Here is a 24,103-nt window from a genome sequence, read left to right as displayed (position 1 = left end):
TGCATGCATTGGAGCTAACTTTATTGTGTTGGGGGGGGGGGTGTTGATTTCACTCTGTTCCACGAAAAAGTATCTCTTCCTATGAGCCCAGATAATCTGAGGTGCTGAAAATTTTGGATGAGTGCTACCCTATATCTATCTGCAGGCCCAAGCCTTTGCCAACATAACAGCTCAGGCTGTTCACTCCTTTGTTCCTCTATAACTTCTAGTCAACCTTGACTTGAGCAAAGGCTTATCTATCTACAAATGATAGGATTTAAATCTTTTTTTAGAAAAAAAAAACACCCGCAAAAGTATCCCTCAGAGTGCTCAAAGCTTTACTCACCAGTAGAAACTAGGACCTAACCCACTGGATCCAATAAGTAGAATCATATAATTAAATACCCTAATCCAAGTTAGTTTCATCCTGAGTCCTTTCTGAGATTTACACTTCACTAGAGAAATGCACCATATGCTTTTTACCCTCCCACAGTGTCCCAGGGTTATGCCTTTGATCATCTTAGGCTCTACCCCCTCTTGCTGGGGAAGAGTCAATGACTTCTGTTCATCCTTCATGTGAGTCAGTATGCAGTATACATATAGTATACAACATTATTATACAACAATTATTTGTTGAATTGTATTGACCCAATTTATGATTTCCAAGAATCTATATATCCCCCAGTCTCCTGGAATGGGTATAGCTATAAGATGGCTTCAAGGCTAATCCCTTCCCCAACCAACCGCAGCAGTATGAAGGGGTGAGGGTGGTAGCATCTCCTACCAGTGATAATTTTGAAGAAGTAGCTACTTCCTAGTTTGGGGAGAATACGAGGAGTTATTTAGGGCATATGGCCTACGAATTACTCTACATACAGTCTGATGGTTAAGAGAGCTATTTTTGTATTGTGATAACAAAATTCATATATGAATGATTATATAAAATATTAATAGATACCACCTATATTCCCTTTTAGGTTGAAAATCTTTTACAACTCAGACTTAACTCAGAGACATAGCAGAGAAAGATTGAGAGCCACCACTCTATTGGAAAAGATGTCCAAGACCTTAAGAAATGTGATCCTAGAGAACATCACTTTAGTTTCTATGTACCTTAGTTTCCTCATCTCTAAAATAACAACAACATTGGCCTTATGTACCTCACGAGTGGTTTTTAGGACAAAATTAGCAAATAGGTATAAAAACACTTTGAAAGCAAAATTAACACTAACACATCATACAGTGATGGTAGTACGGGCTTGTCTAGTACCATGCAGAATGGTTACTGTGTTGTGACAAGTTGTATTTTCTTTTTATCTGAACATGGAGATCTCTTAAACACTAGGCCCCCGCAAGCACCGTTTTGTGGCTTTTTTTGAGGTCTTTGGGGGCCAAAACCTGCATCCTGTAGGGTGACTTCTCAAGTGTCTTTATCAGAGTAAAATATTGAGGATTGTAACTGAGTCTAGTGACTTCAGGAAACGAGTTATGTGATTTCTGTTTACAGGAGAGGAAGTCTGAATGTTGTAAAATGGCCTTTAACAAATAAAAAAGAGGAAGAACTTAGGAAGAGCTTTTTTTTTTTAAGTAAACTTGATTAGTTGTGAAGGATGAAAAGAACAGTGTTTGTATTCTCTTGAGAGGCATTTTAGAATAAGAAAGTATCAAGAATAAAGTTTAAAAAAAACAGGGGGAAGATAAGACTCCATTATTGAATGCTAGAGAGTTTGTGATTTTTGTCTTGTCTTTCTAGATTGTGAACCATGGCTACTTAGTTTCTTTGGGGTTTTCTTAGCTTATTCCTTATTATTAAATTTTCCTCCCTTCTCTCCCAATATTAATTCCTTCCTGGAGACAGGTTATTCAAAAAGGAGCCCACAGCATAAGCATTGGTCTCCCATTGTCTTGTTGAAGAGAAGCTCACTATATTAGCATAGAACAGCATTCACAGCTGCCTCTAATGATGCAGACGATAAGTCTAATAAAGACTACTACTACTACAGATTTATTCTTTCTTGAACTGGATTACTCATGTGTTCATATGCTGTAGTGTCTTATCTTTGGGCCTAGGAATCAAGGAGAAAAGTAAAATGTTAAGGTCTTATGGATTGAAATGGGGAAAGAAGCATCAAACTAGAAAAATGTTAATAGTGTTGAATGTGATGGTGGGCTGACCCAATTTTGAGTAGTTTTTTGGCTGTGTGCCTGCAAAGCTATGAAGTGAAGAGTAGCTGCTCTGAGAGATGAATTGTCAGAAAAAAAAAAACAACTTTGTTTTGAGTTCCTTAAAATTAAATATATATATGTATATGTATATATATATATATACACACACATGTATATATATATATATATATTTTTTTTTTTTGTGGGCTGCAATTGAAAATGGTTTGGCAAGGGATATTTTATAATATGATGATAACTCTTGGATGTTGGTAGATGTTGAGTGTGAAGAAAATTTACACATGGATACTTCCATATAGATGCATTAGTAGTTATAGTCTTGAAATAGTATATAGCTTATATGGAGAGATTTATTTAATATTGATTTTCTTTACTTTGCTTTTTTTAGTGAACCTCAGGCAATGTGCTATGTTGAAACATCTAATCTGGATGGGGAGACCAATCTTAAAATTCGGCAGGTAAAGTCACCTTTTTAGTTATAGTATTCTCTTTGAGTCTACATGTTCAGATCCAGTCCGCAGGTGAACCACTTACCTTTGAAAAGTAAGAAACCCTTCCAGACTATATGCTGACCCTACTCAGACATTTTGAAAAATCCATGCTTTAGGTAACTGGTAATTGGGTGAGAATGTGGTTGGATAAAGACATTCACCATAGCTGCTAAAGGGTAAAACAAAAAACACCTCATAAGTAATTGTCCTATTAGGTGTAAGTCAGCAATTTTCTCGTTTTTTTTTTAAACCGAGGATAGCACATATGCACAGATACTTTTCTGAGTGCTCTTCCTGAGTCCTTGTCTGGGAACTTGCGTGGAAGCTATGACACTAAGGAAGATCAGTGAGCAGATCCACAGGATGAAGATAATGGGCTCCAGGGGGCCTCATCTCTGTTGTGTTGGTCTGTGGTTCTAAAGAGAGGATTGGGTTATGAAATAGAAGAGGATTTTCTGTGACTTTTTTTTCAAAGATATTTCTAGTCATATTCTCCTAACTATACAAAGAACAGGAAAGAGGATTGTAGAAGAGATTATAAATTTCTGTAATTTTCATTTTAACAGGAATGAAATAATACTAAGTTAAAAAGATAGTAACAAAATTTACCCACTCTGTAATAGAGAAGTATGTATGTATGTGTATATTTCTCTGTATGTAAAAAGGTACTAAAAATCATATGCTTATGCTTTTGCTTGTTGACCTTTTAATGTGAATTAGAGATGTTTTGCTTTGCTAGATTCAGTGACTTTTGAGTTCTCTCTTTGGTTCTGATTTCCAGAGTTTGCCTCAGACAGCTAACCTGACTTCAAGGGAGCAGTTGATAAAAGTATCTGGAAGAATAGAATGTGAAGGTCCCAACCGCCACCTCTATGATTTCACTGGAAACTTGTATTTAGATGGTAACAGGTATCACTTTTCTTCCTCAAGAGTTTTTTCCCTTGATGCATGATGGTAATCCTGAATCTTCAGAGCAGGTGGCAAAAAATTGTTTTGGTTAGTGTAGTTGCTACAGATGGCTTTTGTCTACAAACTTCATAATGAAAAATAATTACAAAATTTAAAGATTTATTCAGTATCATATTATTTGAGAAAATATTAATATAGCATGATTCTAAGTAGGGCAGAATTAGTACCATTTTTAACACATGTATTTTGAGGGAATTCTCCTTGACAGGGAATATGCTAAGGTTTTTATGTGTAGGTTTAAAATGCTGGCTTGCCTTTAAAAAAATAACTTGTACCCTTCTTCCCCAAAATAGTGGGGTCAGAAAAAACAAGCCCAAACATTTGTCATTTTGCTTAGCTGCTCAACAGGCATTTACTAAATGCCTATTATGTTTCAGGCACAATGCTAAGCACTAGTTATACAAAGAAAGGCAAAAAACACAGCCTGTCCTCAAGGAGCTTACATTGAAATGAGGGTGATGTGGATATTGTACATAGAAGATATGTACAATGTCAATGGAAGGTAATCTCAGAGAGAAGGTAGGAATAATGGGAGGGATCTTGGGGAAAGTGTTGTTTGCGCTGAGTCTTGAAGAAAGTCAAGGCAACCAGGAGCTAGAGATGATGAAGGAAAGCATTCTAGATAGGAGGGAAAGCTAGTGAAAGGCAAGGCATCAGCAGAGGGAGAAAACTGTATGAAGAAGCAATAAGGAGACCAGTGGTAGTATGTGGAAGGGAGTAAAGTATAAGAAGAGTGGAAAGGTAGGAAGGGGCCAGGTGGGAAAGATTTTAAAAGCCAGACAGAGGATTTTATATTTGATCATCTTATGGGTAATAGGGAGTCACTGGAGTTTATTAAAGTAGAAGGGCTGAGGGAAGTGACATAATCAAACATTTGCTTTAGCAAAAACACTTTAAAAGCTGAATGGGGATTGACCTGGAGCAAGGAGAAACTTGCAAGAGGGAGACAGAGCAGAAGGCTTTTGAAGTACCAGGTGTAAAGTGATGAGGGTATACACCAAGATAGTGGCTGTATTGGGTAGATAGAAGGGCATGTATTCAAAATTCATATGAGGATGATTATTTTAAAAATAACAATAGAGATGTTAGGAAGGTAGAGAGGACAAAATTTGGCAGATTGGATGTGTGGGGTGAGTACAAGTGAAAAGACAGGGTGACAATGAGGATGTGATCCTAGGTGATGGGGAGGATGGTGGTACCCTTGACAGTAAAAGGGAAGTTTGAAAGAGGAGAGGTTGGGTGGTGGAGAATGGGTTCTGTTGACTGATTGAGAAAATATTAGTGTGTTTTGAGTTGTTGATAAATACATAGGCTATATACATGGTTACACATTATTTTTCCATGTAGTAAAGTGCCAGCTTTTAAATGAACAAGACAGATAAATTTTTGAAAATTAAGTAAAATATTAGCTTTAATACCAAAGAAGGAGTAATGGGACAGTTACTGTGGGTTATTTTGTATAGTTGGAGAAGTTAATTAGGAACTACTCATCGTAGGAAGCTTAGTGGAGAAAAGAACTGGTACAGAGAAATGGTTGCTACACAAGCATTTTTAGTTTTAAAGGCATATGGAAACAAATTAGATGGTTAGTAAAGTGGCTAGTTGGTATTGACAGAATTTCTTTTTCGAAGGAGTGATTTATTTTTTGACAGTAAATTTTAGATTAAAGAATAGGAAACAATTTGTTTTTTCCTTTTAGTACCCTTTGTCTGCACTGTTTTCATTGTTGTGTCTTGGTGGCATTTCCATCATTTATTTCAGGATGGTGTTTGGTGTCTGGTGCTCTTGTCTTTTCTCTGCCTTGCCTGTTCATGTTATCTGCTGCTTATGCCTTCTGTGGGACCACCTTTTAGATTGTTCAGCTGAGCCAGTGCTGTAAAGGAGGCAGTTAGGAGAAGCAACACTAACGTTAACTTGAGGGGCTGAAATTGTCTTCTCTTTGGTACCCTGACTTGCTGTAGACTACAGCCCTTTTAAATAGATAAATTAGGAATGGGGTTGTTATATGGCTCCTATGTCACCCTTGCAATGTTATTATACGTTTTCTGAAATAGAAAGTGATTCCCAAATGAACAAAAAGGTCTTATTTATTGACTTAGCAACAGTTTTAGTATGGATTCCAGCATAGCCTCTACTAAGAAGCATCCTTTCTTCCCAACCTCATAGATTCATAAGAATTCACCATCACTATAGTGAAGGTTGATTATTTTTAAAAATTAACTTTATTTTTGCATTGTCTTAAGAATAAGTGATCTTGGCAAAAAGCCATCTTAAAGTGAACTTTTGTTTTTTCTATGAAATGGTTAAACTGGAGTGAAAAAAATATTGATGTTGTGTATTTGTTCAAGGAGAAAGCTTATGCCATCATATTGTGAAAAACAGTGGAAAACACCTTTGCCAATGTATCATTAAATATAAATTTTATTTTTTCTTATTTTTAGTTCAGTTTCAATTGGGCCTGACCAGATCTTACTAAGAGGTGCCCAGCTTAGAAATACTCAGTGGGTCTTTGGCATAGTTGTATACACTGGACACGACACCAAGCTCATGCAGGTAAAGCCTTTCTGTGCCAACATGATGCTATTCTTCGTCATTGTTTCCTTTTTCTCTCTGTCTGTCCATGAGGGGAAGAGGCAAGTATAGAATCTAGGTAATGCCTGAGACTCAACCCTGTTTAGCCACCTTAGGTTAACCTTTCCATCCTTCTTTTGTGGGTAGGTAAAATTCTTTCTCATTGGTCTTTTTCTGTTTAAAAAAAAGGATCTCACATGAAATATAATTGCCTTCCATGTTCTGAGCTTTGGGACAGGGGTAGTGATTGATATCAACTCCCTTTTTTTCCTCTTCCCACCCTTACCCATTTGTTTGAGTTTCAGAACAAATTCACATTTTGAAGGACATTTTAATTATTATTTAGTGAGCTGCTTTCATTACATATGTCAAAAAGAAAACATCAGGAGCCTTCCCTCAACACACTCTTTAGTCTGTCTAACTTAAATTGGACTTGTTTTTTTTTTTTTTAGTGTCTAGACATTTATGGTTCACCTTTGCCAGGGGACTTTACAAATTCTAGTTGAATCAGTGCCTTATGCTGTTCTTCAGAGGTGCTCCCTTCTGAGAGTACTTGAAGGCCCTCTTGCCTTGGAGAGAGACTCTTCCTGTTAGAGGGAATAACTTTGAAGATATTTCCGTCCTTTTCTCTATCACAATATTTTTATTACACTTGAGGAATGCATAGCAATTTTAAAACAAAGATGCATTTTGCTCAATAGTCTTAATCTTATGGAAATGTACCAGTCATTCTCTACCTCTTAGGCAATATTTCAGTTGACAGGATCAGAGTAGGTTGTTTTTGCATAAAAGATGATGACAGGTTGAGAGTTAGAAGAGACTTCGATTGTCACCTTGCGCAGTCTTCACCTTTTACAGATGAGGAAACTGAGGCCCAGAGAGGTCTAGTGGATTGTCTAAGGTCGCTCAGAATTTGAATCTAGGCCCTTTGACTTCAAATCGAACACTTGCTGCACAGTGCCACACCACTTCCTTAGGTCCTGAGGGATTTCTTTGTGTTTTCCAGAAGACCATGAATGTTTTGGCTTAATCTTTCTTGAGTGCTCTTTGTGGCTGTTGTTGAATGTTAATTCAGGGGCTTTCAGCCTGTTGGGGGAGGGGCGGAGGTGTTGATAAGCCATAATCTTGGTCTCATTCTGCCTTCACTGTTTTGTGTTTGTTTCCCCATATTAAACACTTAATAAATGTTTGTTGATTGATGATTGAGTGAATGGACTTTGGGTAGGGCAGCCAGGTTTGGAGATCCATACTCAAGTGATTATGACCTGATCATTCTTCTGAATTGAAGTTGAACCACTGTCAAACTAAGTAGCAACAGCTTATGTTTATGGACTTCCCTAAACATTTTCGCCTTGGAGTTTTTGTATTATAGAACTATGTAGCTGTCACCTAAAGGATCCTACTCTTTCCTGCAGCACCTCCAACACAGCTTAACCTTATGAGGTCTCCTCACCTTTTATATGTGCATTCCATCAACATCTTATGGAATTTGACCACCACCATTTTCTTTAGATTTCCTGGGTTGTCTGCCAATGTAAGCTTTTGAAGAAGGCTGTAGGTTTTCTTTGCTTTCCTTTTTCTTCCTTCTGTTCCATACTAAGAAGCCACCAACCTCTTAGGTGTTTTGAAAGATTTGCTACACGGCATTATGAGTCAACATGAACCTACTCCTCTCACACCCATGAGTTCTATTTCTATGAGTTACAAGGGTTCTTAGGGTAAAATCTTAGTCCATGGTGCCAGTTAAAAGACATTCAGCCTGATCTTAGTTCCTTCTTATTTAACTTTTTGCCTGGTCTTTGCCTTGATATTAATTCAGTCATTTGATCAAAAGGTATTTAGTGCTTATTAGTGTCATGTACTGTGCTTTTTACTGGGGAAATAAATGTAATAAATAAAACAAACCCTGATCACAAAGAACATAGATTCTAACAGGGGAGACAAGAGCACTTAGGTATATATCGCATAAATATAGAGAGAATAAAATAAATGCAAAGTAGATGAATAAAGGTAGTTTGGGAGGGGAGTGCAGTAGCATTTGGGAGAATCAGGAAAGGTTTCTTGTAGGAGGTGGTAACTGAACTGCTTCTGGAAGTGAGGAGGGAGGGAGCACATTCCAGGCATTGGTGGGGGGGGGGGGAACAGCCAGGGGAAAAGCACAGAAAGTTTCCCTTCTGTGATTTGGCCACCCATGATGCTCCATGTCTGCCCTCAACTATGCACCTGGTATTCCAGAGTTTAGGCAGGTCCTTTCTTACTAATTGTTGCATTTGCATATGTCCTTTGACTCTCCCTTTCCCCCAACCACACTGTCCAGCTTAGTCATTTTCCAGATTCTTCACTCTTGATACCTGCCTACCATGTTTTGGGAAAGTCTCCTTCCATTGATTCCTAGGGAGAGATTTTTTCCTCCCTGAACCCTCAAAGTCATCTGTCCTTGGATTCTTCCCCCTTTCCCTATGTTCTGGTCCTCAGAAAATTGCTCATTCTCATTTTACTGTGTCATGGTTAGTCAACCAGAAGCACCATTCTCTGATCTGGTCTTTCCTGGCTGGCATAGATAGGGTGTTTAAACTGTCTTTTTTACTTCTATGACACAAGAACTTTGGATTCTGTGACCCAGACCCACAGGCCTCTTTGAACCTTGGGTCCAATGCCAGTTTACCTCCTTTACTTTCTGACTCCCAAACCAAAATTGATCTCTAGTTTTAAACAGGTGCCTTCTTGTGGTGATACTGTAGTTGAGTAGTGTCAAACTGAATTAGAAATGGAAAATATACCTAAGGATCCCTGTGGATCACATATTGACTTAGAAAACCATTTATTAACATCATCTATGTTTTATTGTATTTTTATTTATTTTGTAAAATGTTTCCCAATTACATTTTGATCTGGTTCAAGCCACACTGGAGAGTGTTATGGGCAGCATACATCCCAAGGGCTACGTGCTTGACTTCTCTACTCTAGTTCATCATTTGTTGGTCCATCTGAAATTCTGGGGAAGGCCTAGGACCAATGTTTATTGGGCACCTCTGCTTGCTCTTAGGTAGGAGAACCAATCATCCCCTTACTTCAGACTGTAGCCCACTAGCTCAGATTTGGGCCCCTCCCCTCTTGGAGTAGATTATAAAGAACTTATGTCAGCCATTGAAAACTGCATGAGCCGGAGCAATATTTGCTGTAATCTCCATACTCCTCTACTTCCAATAATTGGGCAAGGCTTGATGCTCTTAAGAAAATACCAAAAAGCTACTGATGCAGCAATATGTAGGTAATTTTGTAGGTAACAACTTACACTTCTATAGCAAGAAATGAAAAAAAAAAACTAGCTTAAGTGTTTCACATTTAATCCAATCTAGTTATCTGCCCCATTGTACATAATTCTGTAATAAAGGATACAAACTTTGTTATCATGTATTGGTTTGGGTCAATTTGCGTAGCTTTTTGCAAGGCCATTGCTAGTTTTCATGGTTTCAAGCTATAGTAGTGGAAAATCCCCAAAACATCTGTACACAGAATTCTCTGTGTCTTAAGGGACAAAAGGACAAAAAATAGAGTTCATTAAAGAAAGATAAAGGATCATGCTTAGCTAAAGGCCATCCTGTTTGTGAAATAATATTTATAGTAAGTTCTTGTGCTACTTGAACACAGAGAGGAAATAGGACTGCTTTGGGGTGCTTATTTTATATTCCTTTTGCCTTTATATTGCTGGCTCACTGCCCTCCTAGAACTTCTCTTGTGGCATGTTAAGCCTAGACTTTTCCTTTAGACTGAACTTTCTTTTAATTGAGTTAATAGATAGACTGAGTTAATAAGATTTTTTTTTCTTAAAGCAATCCCCTAAGTTCTTTATAATGTCTGATGGACCTTCATTCTTTTAACTATACAGATTCTGTAAATTTCATCCAGTTCTGTGAGTATAGAATACTTACCCTCCTTTCTTTGGAAGAAAGTTCCCTAAAGTTAGAACTCAATTATATAGAAAGTATAGTTTTTTTTTTCTTTATGTAAAGAGCTTTATAGCAGTTTCTATAATGCTGATGGGAATTTCACATTAAAAGCTCATTCCTTGATATTGCTTATATGCTCCAGAGTTTTTGTTTCTATGAAATGCAGATGTTATTAAAGCCAGAGGTTTTTTTTGGGGGGGGGGTAATTATTACAGTATTTTTAGGTGGATTTTTTCCAGCAGCCCAGGTGAAAGATAGCTTTGCATAACCCTGTTAGCTGGAAAGAATCCAACCACTGGAAAAGATCAAAAGTCAATAAATTAATGGGATCATGGAAATGAGCTCACTGCCAAAGTATATTTATTTTCCCTGCCTATCCATTCACTGAGTGTTTATTAAAATTTTGATAAGGCAGTCATGGACTGTCAAATTTACAGCATTTGTTTAAAAAAAAAAAAAGGAGCCCTTGTGTGAGGGATACTGCTGTGAGACCAGATGTGGATGTGCAGTACTACAGAGTAGGGACAAGGGGCGGGGGATGGATTAATCTCAGAACTGCTTCTTCTAATGAATTTCCTTTTCTTGTCTCTGGGGCCTTTTTTTCCTTCTAAACATAAGGTAAATGCCAGGGTTTGAGAGGCTACACTTTTAGGAGAAGTGAAATGTGAAAAAGTCTTTAGACAAAGGGAAATGTGGTATAGTGTGCATTCATTGCATAGACTTTTAATTCCAGAGGGGATTGTCATACTGGGACTTGAAAAAGCCAAATACAAAGAGCAGTATTTGTGTTTCCACCAACTGAGCTCAGATACACATCTTGTGGCTGTAGGGTATAAGCAGATCTCATACTATTTGCAAATGAATTCCCCTTCATTCTAATCCTAGCTGATTTTCATTTTTGATGACTTTATCTTTTTTATTTTTTCAAGGCTCTTAGAGTTGTCTCTTTCACAGGAATAATAAAGGCAGATAAAAGTAGAATAACAAAGGAAAGAGCTGTTATATACCCACCCAATTCAAACCATCTTTGTAAGAATTTGAAGTCTTAGAATGCTTTACAAAAATTATGTGCTCACACATGTGTGTACACACACCCATACATGTATATGTATATGTGTATATATCTATCTATCTATCTATCTATCTATCTATCTATCTATCTATATATCTATATCTATATCTATATATCTATATCTATATCTATATCTATATCTATATAAAAAGAATATGTGTGTGCATGTGTGAAACTTGTAACTGGCACTCAGAGCTCCTCTAATCTAGCTTCAATCTACTTGAAAGTCTACCTTCTAACACAAGTCAGTCGGTAATAGTTTTTTTTTTTTAACAAGTTTGGTACCTTCAGCGTTCACAAACCTGCCCATGCTTTTTATAAGTTCTAATTCTTTCTTCATACTGTTGTTTTGTCTCTTGCTTCTGCTTATTAGATTTCATACTCATCATTCTTGACTGAGCCCAAGCACCCCCTCTTGTGTAAGAGCTTTTTCCTCCCTGCCCATATTGTACTGTTGAGTACCTATTGTCTCATTCATTTGGTCACGTAATCACATAACAGCCTCACATCTGTTGACTGTGTTGTATTTGTGTCTTTTCTTCCACTTAGATTAGCATTGGGGGAGGGGAGGGCCTTCAGGGAGGGAAGAAGCAGGGAATATAGTTATTGTCTCCCTTAGACCCAGTAGGGGACTGTACATATATGCACTTGAAGTACTTGTTGTAGGGGAAAAAATGAAGCCTCTGATATTCCTTTGTACATGGTCAGCCCATGATATCTTTTAGATTCAATCTAATGTCTTTCAGGAACTGTTAATTGTGTTTCCAAGATGACTCTTTTTGTAACACAAAATTTAACGTTGAAAAGTAGCGTTGGAAATTTGGACAGGGAGAGCATGTGCCCTGACCAAAAGGTGGTCAGAGAGTGACCTTCAGGTCTGAGGTGGTGGTGGGAAAGACAATACTAGGTTGAGGATCAGTGGAACAAATTACTGAGACCAAAAATGTCATAATACCCAGTTCAATTCAATAAACATTTATTAAGCACCTTCTAGTCACTGTGCTAAGTGCTGGGGATACAAAAAGAGGCAAAATATATCCCTACCTCAAGGAGCTTACAATCTAACAATAGCCCTCTATTCAGGAATGACTCCTTTCTCCTACCTATCTCTGTATGCTGTGTGAACACTGACTTTTTGTGCTATTATCCAGAATTCAACTAAAGCTCCTCTCAAGAGATCCAATGTTGAGAAAGTGACCAATGTGCAAATTCTGGTTTTGTTCTGCATCTTACTGGTCATGGCCCTGGTGAGTTCTGTGGGCGCATTGCTATGGAACCGAACCCATGACAACATGAGCTGGTATTTTAGTGAAATAGGTAAGTTTCAGTGAATGAGGCATAGAAGCACTGTTTCTCTAAAATCATAAACATTTTTAGTGAGTTGAAGGCTTTATTTTTGCTATTAACTTTTTTTCCATTAAACAAGGGAAATGTCTCTAGCCAGTAAATGTTTGAAAATGGGAACTTAGCACTTTTAGATACACAAGTTTTGAAAGTTTCCCTGGAAACTTGTGTTCCTGTTGGCATTCTCCCTTTGGCAGTGACATAGCCTGCTCACATTCCAGGGAAAGGATGAAAGAGAAGGTCAAAAGGTGATGAAGATGAAAGTTGTTCAATAGTCGAGTTAATGCCTTGTCAATAAAAAAATTTAAGATAAACTCGAATTAAAAATTGGTTTTCTTTTGTACAATCCTTCTGTTGTTTGCAGGGTAAACTGTTAAAAATTTCTTTATGCTTGTCTCTGTCCTTTCATCTGAAGAACTCAAACTATTTAAACAGCCCTGTTTAAATGTTAGATTGCCATTTCCAAGGAAAGGGCCCAAGTTTCAGGAGGACATCAGTTGCAGCTTCAATCAGAATCCAGGATCTCAGATTGTCATATCTGGTTTCTCTGGACTTGATTTCAAGTCATCAATCTTTATATTAAAAATTGCAAAACTGTGTTGTAAAACAAAACCAAAAATAAAATGGTGTCCTTTGTATAATTTAAAGTGGCTAAGAAGAAGAGACCATTCTAGTTTGAAATAGGAATAAATTCATAGAAAAGTCACTCTGTAGATTCTTTTGGTGGTTCTGTTTATACATATGTACTTAGCTATAAAATGTGTTAGGTTCTGGGTAATGTATAACATTGACACTATCTTGGGATACAGCCTTTGGGAAAAATAAATAAATGGCAATGAAATTGTTTGGATAATCTCTTTCTAGTAGCTACATGATTTACTGTGGAAGAACTGTCCTCTGCTGTCCCACTTAATGCACTCTGTCTTATTAACAGAGATGTTATCTTTATGGTGAAGGCTGCAATTGCTCTGATAGAAAACAGTGAAGCTCCAGATTGCCATTTTTCATCGACTTGCTTTTAACTTCAGTTCTTGGTACTTTGTCCTCTCAAATTACTGTTCTTTCTGTTCTGTTGATAGAATTTTTTTTGGAATTAATGGGGGTAGAGAATGCAGGAAAGGGTTCATTGTGCCAGTAAATGATAGACTGGAGAAGGAGGTACATGCTACTGTTTGTTCCTCCTTACTCCCTTTAACCTCTCCAACACAAGTTTGGTTTTTCTCCACTAAATTTTTCTGGGGTGTCCAGGTGGTACAGTGGTTAGAGCACTGGAATTAGAGTTGGGAAGACTAGAGTTCAAACCCAGCCTTAGACACTTACAAGCTATGTGAGCTTGGAAAAGTCACTTATTTTCTGCCTTGGTTTCCTCAGCTATAAAATGGGGAAATAGCAGGGTTCTTGTGAGGCAAAAATGAGATATCTTTAAAATGTTTCTCGTATCTTAAAGCACTATATAAATGCTTATTGTTCTTGTTGTTGCTACTGTTAGCATTTCTCATGGAAAGACAGTAACCTAGTTAAGTTTTAAGAGGCACATCATCAAGTTGGCTCTAAAATGATGAGTTTTTCAATCATGGCAATTTGGAAAGACAGCCCACCAAAGTGCAGAGGGTTACGTTAATATGAATTATTCTTCTATTCTTTAGGCTAGTCATTTGACTCACCTAACCTTTTGATTGTTGGTTTTCATAAAGAAAACTGACTTGAAAATGGCATTACTGAATCAATTATCTCCATTTCCATTTTCTGCTCACTTTCAACCTCGCATCACTTCTCCAGTGTCCCTCCCCCCGCCCCGTCTTCCCTTTGTTTTTCTACTAGCCTCACAGAACCAAGAATCCTGATCTGAATTTACAGAATGAATCATGTGCAGTACGGCCTGGCATATTGGGAAAGGTTGCTGGTGTTTGAAGTCAGAAGAAGGAGTGTGAGCCTTGGTAGTGCCCTTAACTGGCTGTATGATGCTCTCCAAGCCTCTGTTTCCCCACTTGTAAATTAAGGACAATAATACCTGACTCGCTTACCTCACAGAATTGTTCCAAGGCAGCAATTCTAAACTTCTTTTTTGAGGCCTGCACCCCTAGAGCAGTCCTATGAAACCAGTGGACACTTCTCAGAATAATGTTTTTAAATGCATAAAATAAAATACGTAGGATTAAAAAGGAAATTGATTATATTGAAATACAACTATCAAATGAAAAAAAGATATTTCATGGATCACACATTAAGAACCACTGTTCTAAGGAGATAATGTACTTTAAGATGCTATAAAGTATGATCCATAAATGTAAAGTCCTCTTTTATATTTAATAGAATCACAGTGTCCAGAATGAAGAGGTATTAATTCTTTTACGTAGTCTGCTTGGAATACTGGGTTAAGCCAGTTTAGGAAAGACATTGACTAGCTACAGTAGATTGACAGAACCCGGTGACCAGGATGTTGAGGGAACTCAAAACCATTTCTTATGGGAGTTGAATAATGAAAATGGGAGGTATTTAGTCTGAACAAAAGAAGATTTAGCAGAGATATTATATTGGTCTTCAAGAAATTGAAGGGTTGTTATTTAGAAGAAGAATTACACTTATGCTGTTTGGCAACAAGGGGGCTAAACAAGGACGAGTGGGTGGAAGCCGTAGAAGGATGTCAGCACAGTGCAAGGAAAAACTTCCCAACAATTAGAGCTTACCCAAAGAAGAATGGTTTTCCTTGGAGATAAGGAGTAGCCTATCCATGGAGGTCTTCAAGTAGAGGCTACTGATTGTTTCCCAGTGATGCCATAGAAGGGATGCCTGTTCATATTTGCCTTCAACTAGATGACCGCCGAGGTTCCTTCCAACTTTTGACAATCTGTGATTGGTCTGTATATCAAAATCTAAGTAGAGAGGCAGAATTGAATAGTGGATAGAGAGTTCATTTTGGTATTAGGGTGACTTGGAGGGTTATATTAGTTGTTTTCTTAACTCAGTCCTCTTATATATACTTGGTCATTGGAATTCTGCTTCAGTGTTTTAAAATATATATATTTTAGCGAGGGTTAAGTTGCATTCTTGTTATTTCAGAATCTCTTTGTCAATAAGATCCTGCTTCACACAAAGTATATTTCAGATCTTTCAGTCGAGCTTTCAAATTTTAAATTTACTAAGCCATTGGATAGTCTTGATTTTGCATTTTGGATATCACTGTTAGCATAAATATTTATTAATTATTATGCCAAATGCATTGTGATATAGTGGATAGAGTACTAGCCTTGGAGTGAAGAAGACATGGGTTTAAATCCTGCCTCTGATGTTTACTAGTTGTATGAGTTGCTGTGTATCACATAACTCTATAAGATTATGAATTATAGATGGTTTGTGACTTGCCATTGGAGGGATTTCCCATGCTGAAGAAATCATGCTTCCTTAATGTATTGGTGTATGAAAGTTCCCTAATTGTATTGATATGAGGGAAATGCAAGACTGAATCTTTACTCTTACTGTCAATGTCTTTATATTTTTGCACATTATTTTTAACCAAAACTTGTGTTATAATTTTTTCCTCCTAGAAAAAATCCACAAATGATGCATTAAGATAATGTGAAAACATATGAAACTTAACAGAAACTTTGACTCAAACAATATGGTTTTCTCTCATTGGCTTTCTTTCACAGAGGGAGTTTCCAACAATTTTGGATATAACCTGTTGACATTTATCATCTTGTATAACAATCTCATTCCAATTAGTCTTCTGGTCACCCTTGAAGTTGTAAAATTTATTCAGGCCCTTTTTATAAACTGGGTAAGTATTCAAAGCAGAAATGATTCAGATAAGATTTTTAGCTACAGGAGCATATGTCAGTCTGCCATCCTATTTTTACTTTCATGTTGAGAATTTTGGAAATTAATGGGTCATTAGAAAATGTCTGTAGCCACCTTAGCAAAAAGCATTTGGGGTTGTAAGTTCTAAGCAAGTTTGTTTTTCAGTGGTTATGAAGTATTTATCTTTTATTAACATAGTATCATTATGTAGAGAGGTTCCTCTAGCCAAGTGAAGAGTATCAAGTGTATATGTATGGGTTGCAAATGTCAAAGCATTAGTAAGACACTGAGAAATCAGTATGTATAGAAGAGGACAGAATGTCCTATAGAGTTGCAGAAGAGATTTAAAGATTTGAGAATGAAATTTTTTAATTCATTTTTTGTTTTTAGTTTACAACACTCAGTTCCACAAGTTTTTAGTTCCAAATTTTCTCCCCCTGCCTCTCTCCCCCCCAAGATGGCATCAGATATTAAACATATTCACAAGAGTCAAGTTGTAAAGAAGAATTATAACCAATGGAATGAGCCATGAGAAAGAAGAAACAAAACCAAAAAAGAAAAATGAAAGATAAAGCAAATAGTTTGCCTCAGTCTGCATTCAGACTCTGTAGTTATTTCTCTGGATATGGATAGCTCTTTGTGTCATGAGTCTTTTGGAGCTGTCTTAGAACCTTGCATTGCTAAGAAGAGCCAAGTCTATTAAAGTTAGTCATCACACATACCTTGTGTCTGTAATTGTGTATAATGTTCTCCTGGTTCTGCTCCCCTCACTCAGCATCATGTCATGTAAGTCTTTCTGGGTTATTATAAAGCCTGTCTGCTGCTCATTTCTTATATCACAGTGGTATTTCATTACATTCATATACCACAACTTGTTCAGCCATTCCCCAATTGATGGGCATCCCCATGATTTCCAGTTCTTTGCCACCACAAAAAGAGCTTCTATAAATATTTTTGTACTTGTGGGTCATTTTCCCAGTTGTATGATCTATTTGGGATACAGCCTTCGAAGTGGTATTGCTGGGTGAAAGGGTATGCACATTTTTATAGTCCTTTGGGCATAGTAGATTGCTCACCAGAATGGCTGGATCAGTTCACAGCTTCACCAGCAGTGCAACAGTGTGCCTGTTTTCCCCACAACTTCTCCAACATTTATCATTTTCCTGTTTTATCGTGTTAGCCAATCAGACAGGAAAGATGTGGTACCTAAGAGTTGTTTTGATTTGTATTTCTCTAATCAATAGTGATTGAGAGCATTTTTTTTCATATAACTATAGATAGCCTTAATTTCTTCCTCTGAAAACTGCCTGTTCATATCCTTTGACCATTTATCAGTTGGGGAATGATTTGTGTTCTTATAAATTTGACTCAGTTTCCTGTATATTTTAGAGATGAGGCCTTTATCAGAGACACTGGTTGTAGAAATTCTTTCCCAGTTTTCTGCTTCCCTCCTAATCTTGGTTGCATTGGCTTTGTACAAAAACTTTTCAATTTAATGTAATCAAAATTACCCACTTTGAATTTTGTAATGCTCTCTATCTCTTGTTTGGTCGTAAATTCTTTGAGGAGGGAATTGTTTAAAAAAATTAAATTTAATTGGCATATTTTGTCTTTACTTAAATTTCTTCCAGCATCCCTCCCAGAGAACCTTCACATAATACAAAACCATCTTTTTAAAGAAAAAGAAGAGGAATAAATGGAAAAAATTCAGCAAAACTTAACAATACATTAAAAAAGTTTAGTAATATATGCAGTATTTGAATCCCATAGACCTCCTGCCTCTGCAGAGGAGGGAGAGGCATCTGAAAAGGGAATCTTACCTAGCAGTGCTAGAATTGATTTAGAGTTTGGGGCACATTTTCTCAGATGATTGCTTTGGTGTTCATTTTACATAGCAACCATCTCTGTACTTTAGAACACTGTCCTGAGTTTTGAAGCTGGAAAAAAAAGATTATCTTTTAGCCGATTCTGTAAAAAAAAGATCAACTTTGGTCTTTCTGGAGGTTTGACTGTGACGGAAAATTGGAGCTGAATGAAGTACTGGATGTTGTGTCAGGAAGACCTGAATTCAAATAATGCCCCAGACACTTATCCCTCAGGAAATCACTTACACTCTATGCTTCCACATTAAATATAATGAAATGTAAAATAAGGGTTGGACTTGATCTTCATGTTTCCTTTGAGCTGTAGATACACGATCCCATGAAGTGTAATTGAACCAAGAGATCTAGTGTATTAGACTTGAGGGTAGTGTTTTTGTTAAGTTATACCTCCTAAACTAAAAGTCTTCAGTTCATTTTAGCTGAGTACCTAGTAGAGGGACACTGTTATGACATTGAGACGTTGGTGTCATATTGGATCTTCAAGCATAAGTACAATAAATGGCCATTATTCCCCTCGTATGAGGACTCTCACCCCCTTCCCTGTGGCAGTCACACCAGTGTGTCAGGCATGACCTGTGGATGTACGCTTCCTGAAGGAATTGTGAGCTTTTCCCCATTTTGGTACTTCTTGAGCTATTCCCTGTCCTTGCATTTCTTTCAGGACCTGGATATGTATTATATGGAAAATGACACCCCTGCAATGGCCCGGACATCAAACCTTAATGAAGAGCTTGGGCAGGTGAGAACTCCCTTTTTAGAATCACAGGAGGACTGTGAGGAATTAAGGAGGAACATCTGAGGAAGACAAAAGGAAAAACTTAAGCAAGGGGGAAGGACCAAACTTAGCTACATAAGATGATTCCTGTGGAATGTAGCCCTCTGAAAAGATGAGTGCATTAGGAGATGGTCATTTGCTCTATCTAAATGTCCATGTTGAGGCAGAGGTATAGACCCTGATACGTGTAAGTGTGAACATATTGGTCAGCACACAAAGCAGATTAAAAACCACATTCCATAGGCATGTGGATGAGAATTTCTAATCCACCGCGTCTCTTACTGACATACAGTGTGGTCTAGTTGAAGGAACCCTGGATTTAGTTGTAAGACTATTTTTGAGTTTTAAGTCCCAGTTTCCCTGTCTATGAAATAGGGATAGTATAACATTTGCCTTGCTCACTTCACAGGGTTGTTCTGAAGAGAGCTCATAGTTAAACCTCAAGCTGCTATATAAATTTGAATAGTCTTTGCTGTCATTATTATTAGTAGCATTAGTAGTAAATTATTGGCATCAGTAATAAACCCTGTTTAATCTACATCAGGAACATTTCTTACGTCTGTCTTCTCATCTCCACTCATACCATATCATCTCTTTTGTGCAGTATTGTAATAGCCAGAACTCTTATCATTTCCTTTTAATATTTTTTTTCATGGATGGGTCTGACTAAATTTTGCCCTCTCCTCATCAGAATGTTCAGGTTTTTTCCCAGTTGCTGATAAGATACAATATAACCTCCTTAGCCTGATATTTTAAGTAGTGTAGTTGCTTGCCAGACACTATTTCTAGCTATATTTCATCCAGATCTCTTTCACAGTCTCAATATTCCAGCCAAATCAGATTTCGCCCACCTTCTTTGGCCCTCGTGTATTTGCTCAGGCTGTCACACTCAGTCTTTGGTCTCTGTTTGGTGAGGGCCCACTTCATATCTTCTCCATGAAATCTTTGGTTTCCGCTGCCCCAAGCTAAAAGTGATCTCTCCCTCCCTGTATTTCTTATGGTACTTTGCCTATCTTCTTCCTTTCTGACTCTATCCTATTTGTTTTCTATATACATATATATATATATATACATACACATATATGTACATATATGTGTATGTATATATATGTATATTTCTCCTAGTATCACTCTCTTCTCCTCTCCCCAAGTGCCATCATATATAACAATATATTTTAAAGGGAAAAAAAGAAAAAAAGATCACCAAAGTTGTTCAATAAATGCCACAATGTATCCTACCCATATACCTCCCACATCTTCAAAAGACTGGGCTGGGGATGTTTTCTTATGTCGCATTTGGAACCATGCTTATTCTTTGTAATTTTCCAAGTCACTTGGGGTTGCCTGGTAGTCACAGCATCCTAGGGTCGGAATTGGAAGGGCTTTCAGAGGTCACCCATTCTAATCCCCTCATCTTAGAGATGAATAAATCAATGACTGGGGAGGCTGAAGTACTTGCACAAGGTCATACCTATGGTAGTAAGATCAGGGTGGGATTTGAATCTAATTCCTCTGACTCTGGATCAGAACGACTGCTGTTTTCACTTTTCCAATGTATTCCCCGGTGCCTAGCACAGTGCTCGACATATTATAGGTACTAAATAAATGCTGATTTCTTCATTGCAATGAATGTAAGTGTTCAAAGGGGTGATGCCCTTCATTGAACAGCAGTGGAGCAAAGCCTTCTTTTTTTTGTCTTTGGAAATGGCACCTCTACATTTTCACTCTTTAACCTTAGTATCCTTACTGCTGAGCATGACTGCATATTTTTATGTCATAAGAATCATGGGTAAAATCTTCAGATCTTCCAGTACAGTATGAGCCTTTCTGCCTATCTCATTGCTATTCCAAAAATATTTCCCATCAGAATTGCTCTTAAAATACATCATATGTATCCTCATTATCCATTGGGCTGCTAAGGAGCACAGGGGATAGAGTGCTCAGCATGGAGTTGAGAAGACCTGAGTTCAGATTCAGCCTCAGTCACTTAACTAGCTATGTGACCTTGGGCAAGTGACTTAACCACTGTTGGCCTCAGTTTCCTCATCTGTAAAATGGGGATCATACTAGCACCTACCTCCCAGGGTTATGAGAATCAAATGAAATAATATTTGTAAAAAGCTTAGCACAGTGTCTGGCACACAGTAAGTGCTATATAAATGCTAGCCATTATTATAATTATCATCATTGCTATTATTATTATTATTATATCCTATGTTGGGGGAAGATCCCTAGTTTGTAACTCCTTTTTCTCACCTTATTTAGTTAGACTGAACATTGGGGAATGAGCAGCTGCTTTCCTTGTCCTGTGCCCCAGTCCAGGAAACCTCTGCAGGCTTTCCAGGTTTTTAGAACTGAGCATTGGAGGAGGACCTATGATTGAAGTGGCCATGGAATTGTCTGCTTTTGACATGTGACTGAAAAAAGGAAATTCTTAGGGTTTTTAGAGTATCCATTCCATGTACTGTTATGTAATAGAACATTTCAGAGACTTGGAGTTGGAGATGGGGACTAGGATTAGGTTCTTGAAGGAGGCTAGAATCTCTGTGTTTGAAAATATAGAATAATATGTTTCAGCTAAGACATCCAGGAGCAAGAGGATGATGAATGAAGTTGCCTGCTAGTCTCATGCTTCTGTGATGGTTGTAGGACTGATATTCAGTTCCTTCTTGGAACATTACTGTATGAATCATTCTCATGTTGGCCATGATCATGTATAAAAGGTAAGGACATTTAACCTATCTAGACTAAGGCATCTACTCCATGGCAGGCTGTAGATTTTGAACTTATACAGCCTTTGTTCAAGAAGAAATAGATTTTACTAAGTAGCTTTTGCTTAATAATGACCTCCCTTACTGTTCTGCTGTTCTCTTTCCTTATAGGTTAAATATCTATTTTCCGATAAAACGGGAACGCTTACATGCAATATCATGACCTTCAAGAAATGTAGCATCGCAGGAGTAACCTATGGGTTAGTGTCATATCTCTGTACCCTATTGCATATTTCCATTGGGTTTACTCAAAAAACAAAATTCACCTTTAGTTGCTTTGAAAGATATCAGGAAATTCTATTTTCTCTTCTGAAAAAGAAAAGTTTTTCATGAAGTATGTTTATCTATTATGTGGTAGGTAGCTTGGATATAGTGAATAAAGTAAACTTGGAGTCAGGATGACCTGGATTCAGATCCTAACGCTGCCATTTTACTCAGTGTATAGTGTTGGGTTAGTTGTTTAATTTCCTTGTGCCTGAGGCGACTCCTTAGGTCTTATCTACAGTAAGGGACAGGTTGTAATCAGTATTGGTGGAAAGAATTCCCTAAACTAACAAAATCATAGATTCTTTGCATGCTAGTATGTGCATTATACCTATTTATATAGAGACATTCTTAGGGATGTTTAACTAGCATTTAATGGAATTTTAATAAAAAACATTGGTGATAGAAAACCTTGGTTTATTTCATGTATATGTATATATACATGTAGATATACATGTGTATATATATATACAAATATGCATTTGTATCTGTAGTATGTGTGTGTAAAAAATTTGTAGTGAGGAGCCTAAAGGAGTTTATAGACTTCCTAGAATCAGGAAGACCAGAGTTCAAATCCTGGTTCAAACACTTGCTAGTTGTGTGGCCTTCGGCAAGTCACTTAACTACTATCTGCCTCAGTTTCCTCATCTGTAAAATGGAGATCTTACCTCTTACCTCTCAGGGTTGTTGTGAGCATCAAATGAGATAATATTTGTAAAACATTTTGCAAACCTTAATGTGATATATATTTATATATACACATACACACATATACACATATATTAGCTATTATTATAATTATCATTACATGTTTAATGCAGTAGACCACAAATTTATAAACCCTTTGTTGACTCAACTTCTGTTATAATAGGTTCTTGTATTCACACTGTTCTATAACATACTCATTTTCTCTCACGTTAATGGACAGCCATTTCCCAGAGTTGGAAAGAGAACGCTCCTCAGAAGACTTCAGGTGAATATCTGTTAGAACTGTATTTATACATTTTTTTATTTTTGATTGTTTAAGATTGTATTTATGTTGTAGTTTAAGAATACCATAGAGTCATAATACTTGATGAACTGTGGCTTAAATAAGGGTGGCAGTATAAAACAGTATCAGCTGTGGGCTGAGAAATATTGATGGATTGATAGTTTTTCTCAGATTGAGATTGAGACATTAAATGGAAAATAGGGGAATGTCATTTTAAGTTTTGTAGCACCATTCTACATATTTACCCTTACTTCCTTTTTCAACCCAGTTAATAGCCTTTACTTTTTCATAATCTCTGAATTTTCTTTCTCCTGTGTTTCATCTTTTGCTGTAGTTGATTTGAATGCATGCGACAAACAATTTCCTTATGCTTCTACAGCCCCCTTTTCTGTCTCCTGACCCCAAGTCTTGTTTCTCTGTATGTAAAAGTTGTTTGAGTGCAGCTCTGCCTTGCCTTATTACCTCCTCGAGAGCTGTAATAATGTTTTATGTGGTTGTCTGCACCCTTGTATTACCTGGTGGTACTTAAATTTTAGTTCTCTTGAGTAGCAAAAGGATGGACAGATGTTGCCTTCAGGTTCTTTCTAGCTATGAGCTCTGATTTTACATAAACATGCACATGCTAATAAGAATATATTTCTATTACATAAAATGTTTTTTCTGTTCTTCTTTGTAGTCAGTTGCCTCCTCCCACTAGTGATTCATGTATATTCGATGACCCAAGATTGTTACAGAACATTGAAAATGATCACGTAAGTTTTTGGTTTGGTGCCAAGTTAATTGCCGATGCTGTGTATCTCTAAAGGGATGTACTTTTTTTTTCTAACATTTGTGAATCCTAAACATAGGGATGGGATGGGATCCTGAAATTTTATAATGTATGAGCACCTCGGGCAAGAGACTTTATGCTAATAATATTCAGCTTGGAACATTGAATATGGTAGTATGCCCTTGAATGTAAGTGTTATACAGTGAAGTAATTGGTGTAGGGGAAGGGATATGTCAGTTATGTTCTGTTTTTATCACGTGTAGAGGTCCTGAAGAATGCTTATTTAAGAGGC

At 37.2% G+C, this 24,103-nt stretch overlaps 1 protein-coding gene across 1 annotated transcript in view; it reads left to right on the top strand.

The window, feature by feature from the left end:
- The window catches only part of ATP8A2 (ATPase phospholipid transporting 8A2), a 759,667-nt gene that overhangs the window by 207,567 nt on the left and 527,997 nt on the right, over window positions 1–24,103 (top strand). Inside the window, exons 8-16 of the mRNA XM_036745978.1 lie at window positions 2,552–2,621; window positions 3,436–3,563; window positions 6,065–6,176; window positions 12,368–12,533; window positions 16,211–16,338; window positions 18,903–18,980; window positions 21,899–21,987; window positions 22,980–23,024; window positions 23,719–23,794. Of these exons, the coding sequence (XP_036601873.1) occupies window positions 2,552–2,621; window positions 3,436–3,563; window positions 6,065–6,176; window positions 12,368–12,533; window positions 16,211–16,338; window positions 18,903–18,980; window positions 21,899–21,987; window positions 22,980–23,024; window positions 23,719–23,794 (892 nt within the window). The remainder of the gene's footprint in view (window positions 1–2,551; window positions 2,622–3,435; window positions 3,564–6,064; window positions 6,177–12,367; window positions 12,534–16,210; window positions 16,339–18,902; window positions 18,981–21,898; window positions 21,988–22,979; window positions 23,025–23,718; window positions 23,795–24,103) is intronic.

This window comes from Trichosurus vulpecula, chromosome 2 (assembly GCF_011100635.1).
Source record: "Trichosurus vulpecula isolate mTriVul1 chromosome 2, mTriVul1.pri, whole genome shotgun sequence".
Classification (NCBI taxonomy): Eukaryota; Metazoa; Chordata; class Mammalia; order Diprotodontia; family Phalangeridae; genus Trichosurus; species Trichosurus vulpecula.
This window is presented reverse-complemented; position numbering and strand designations above follow the sequence as displayed.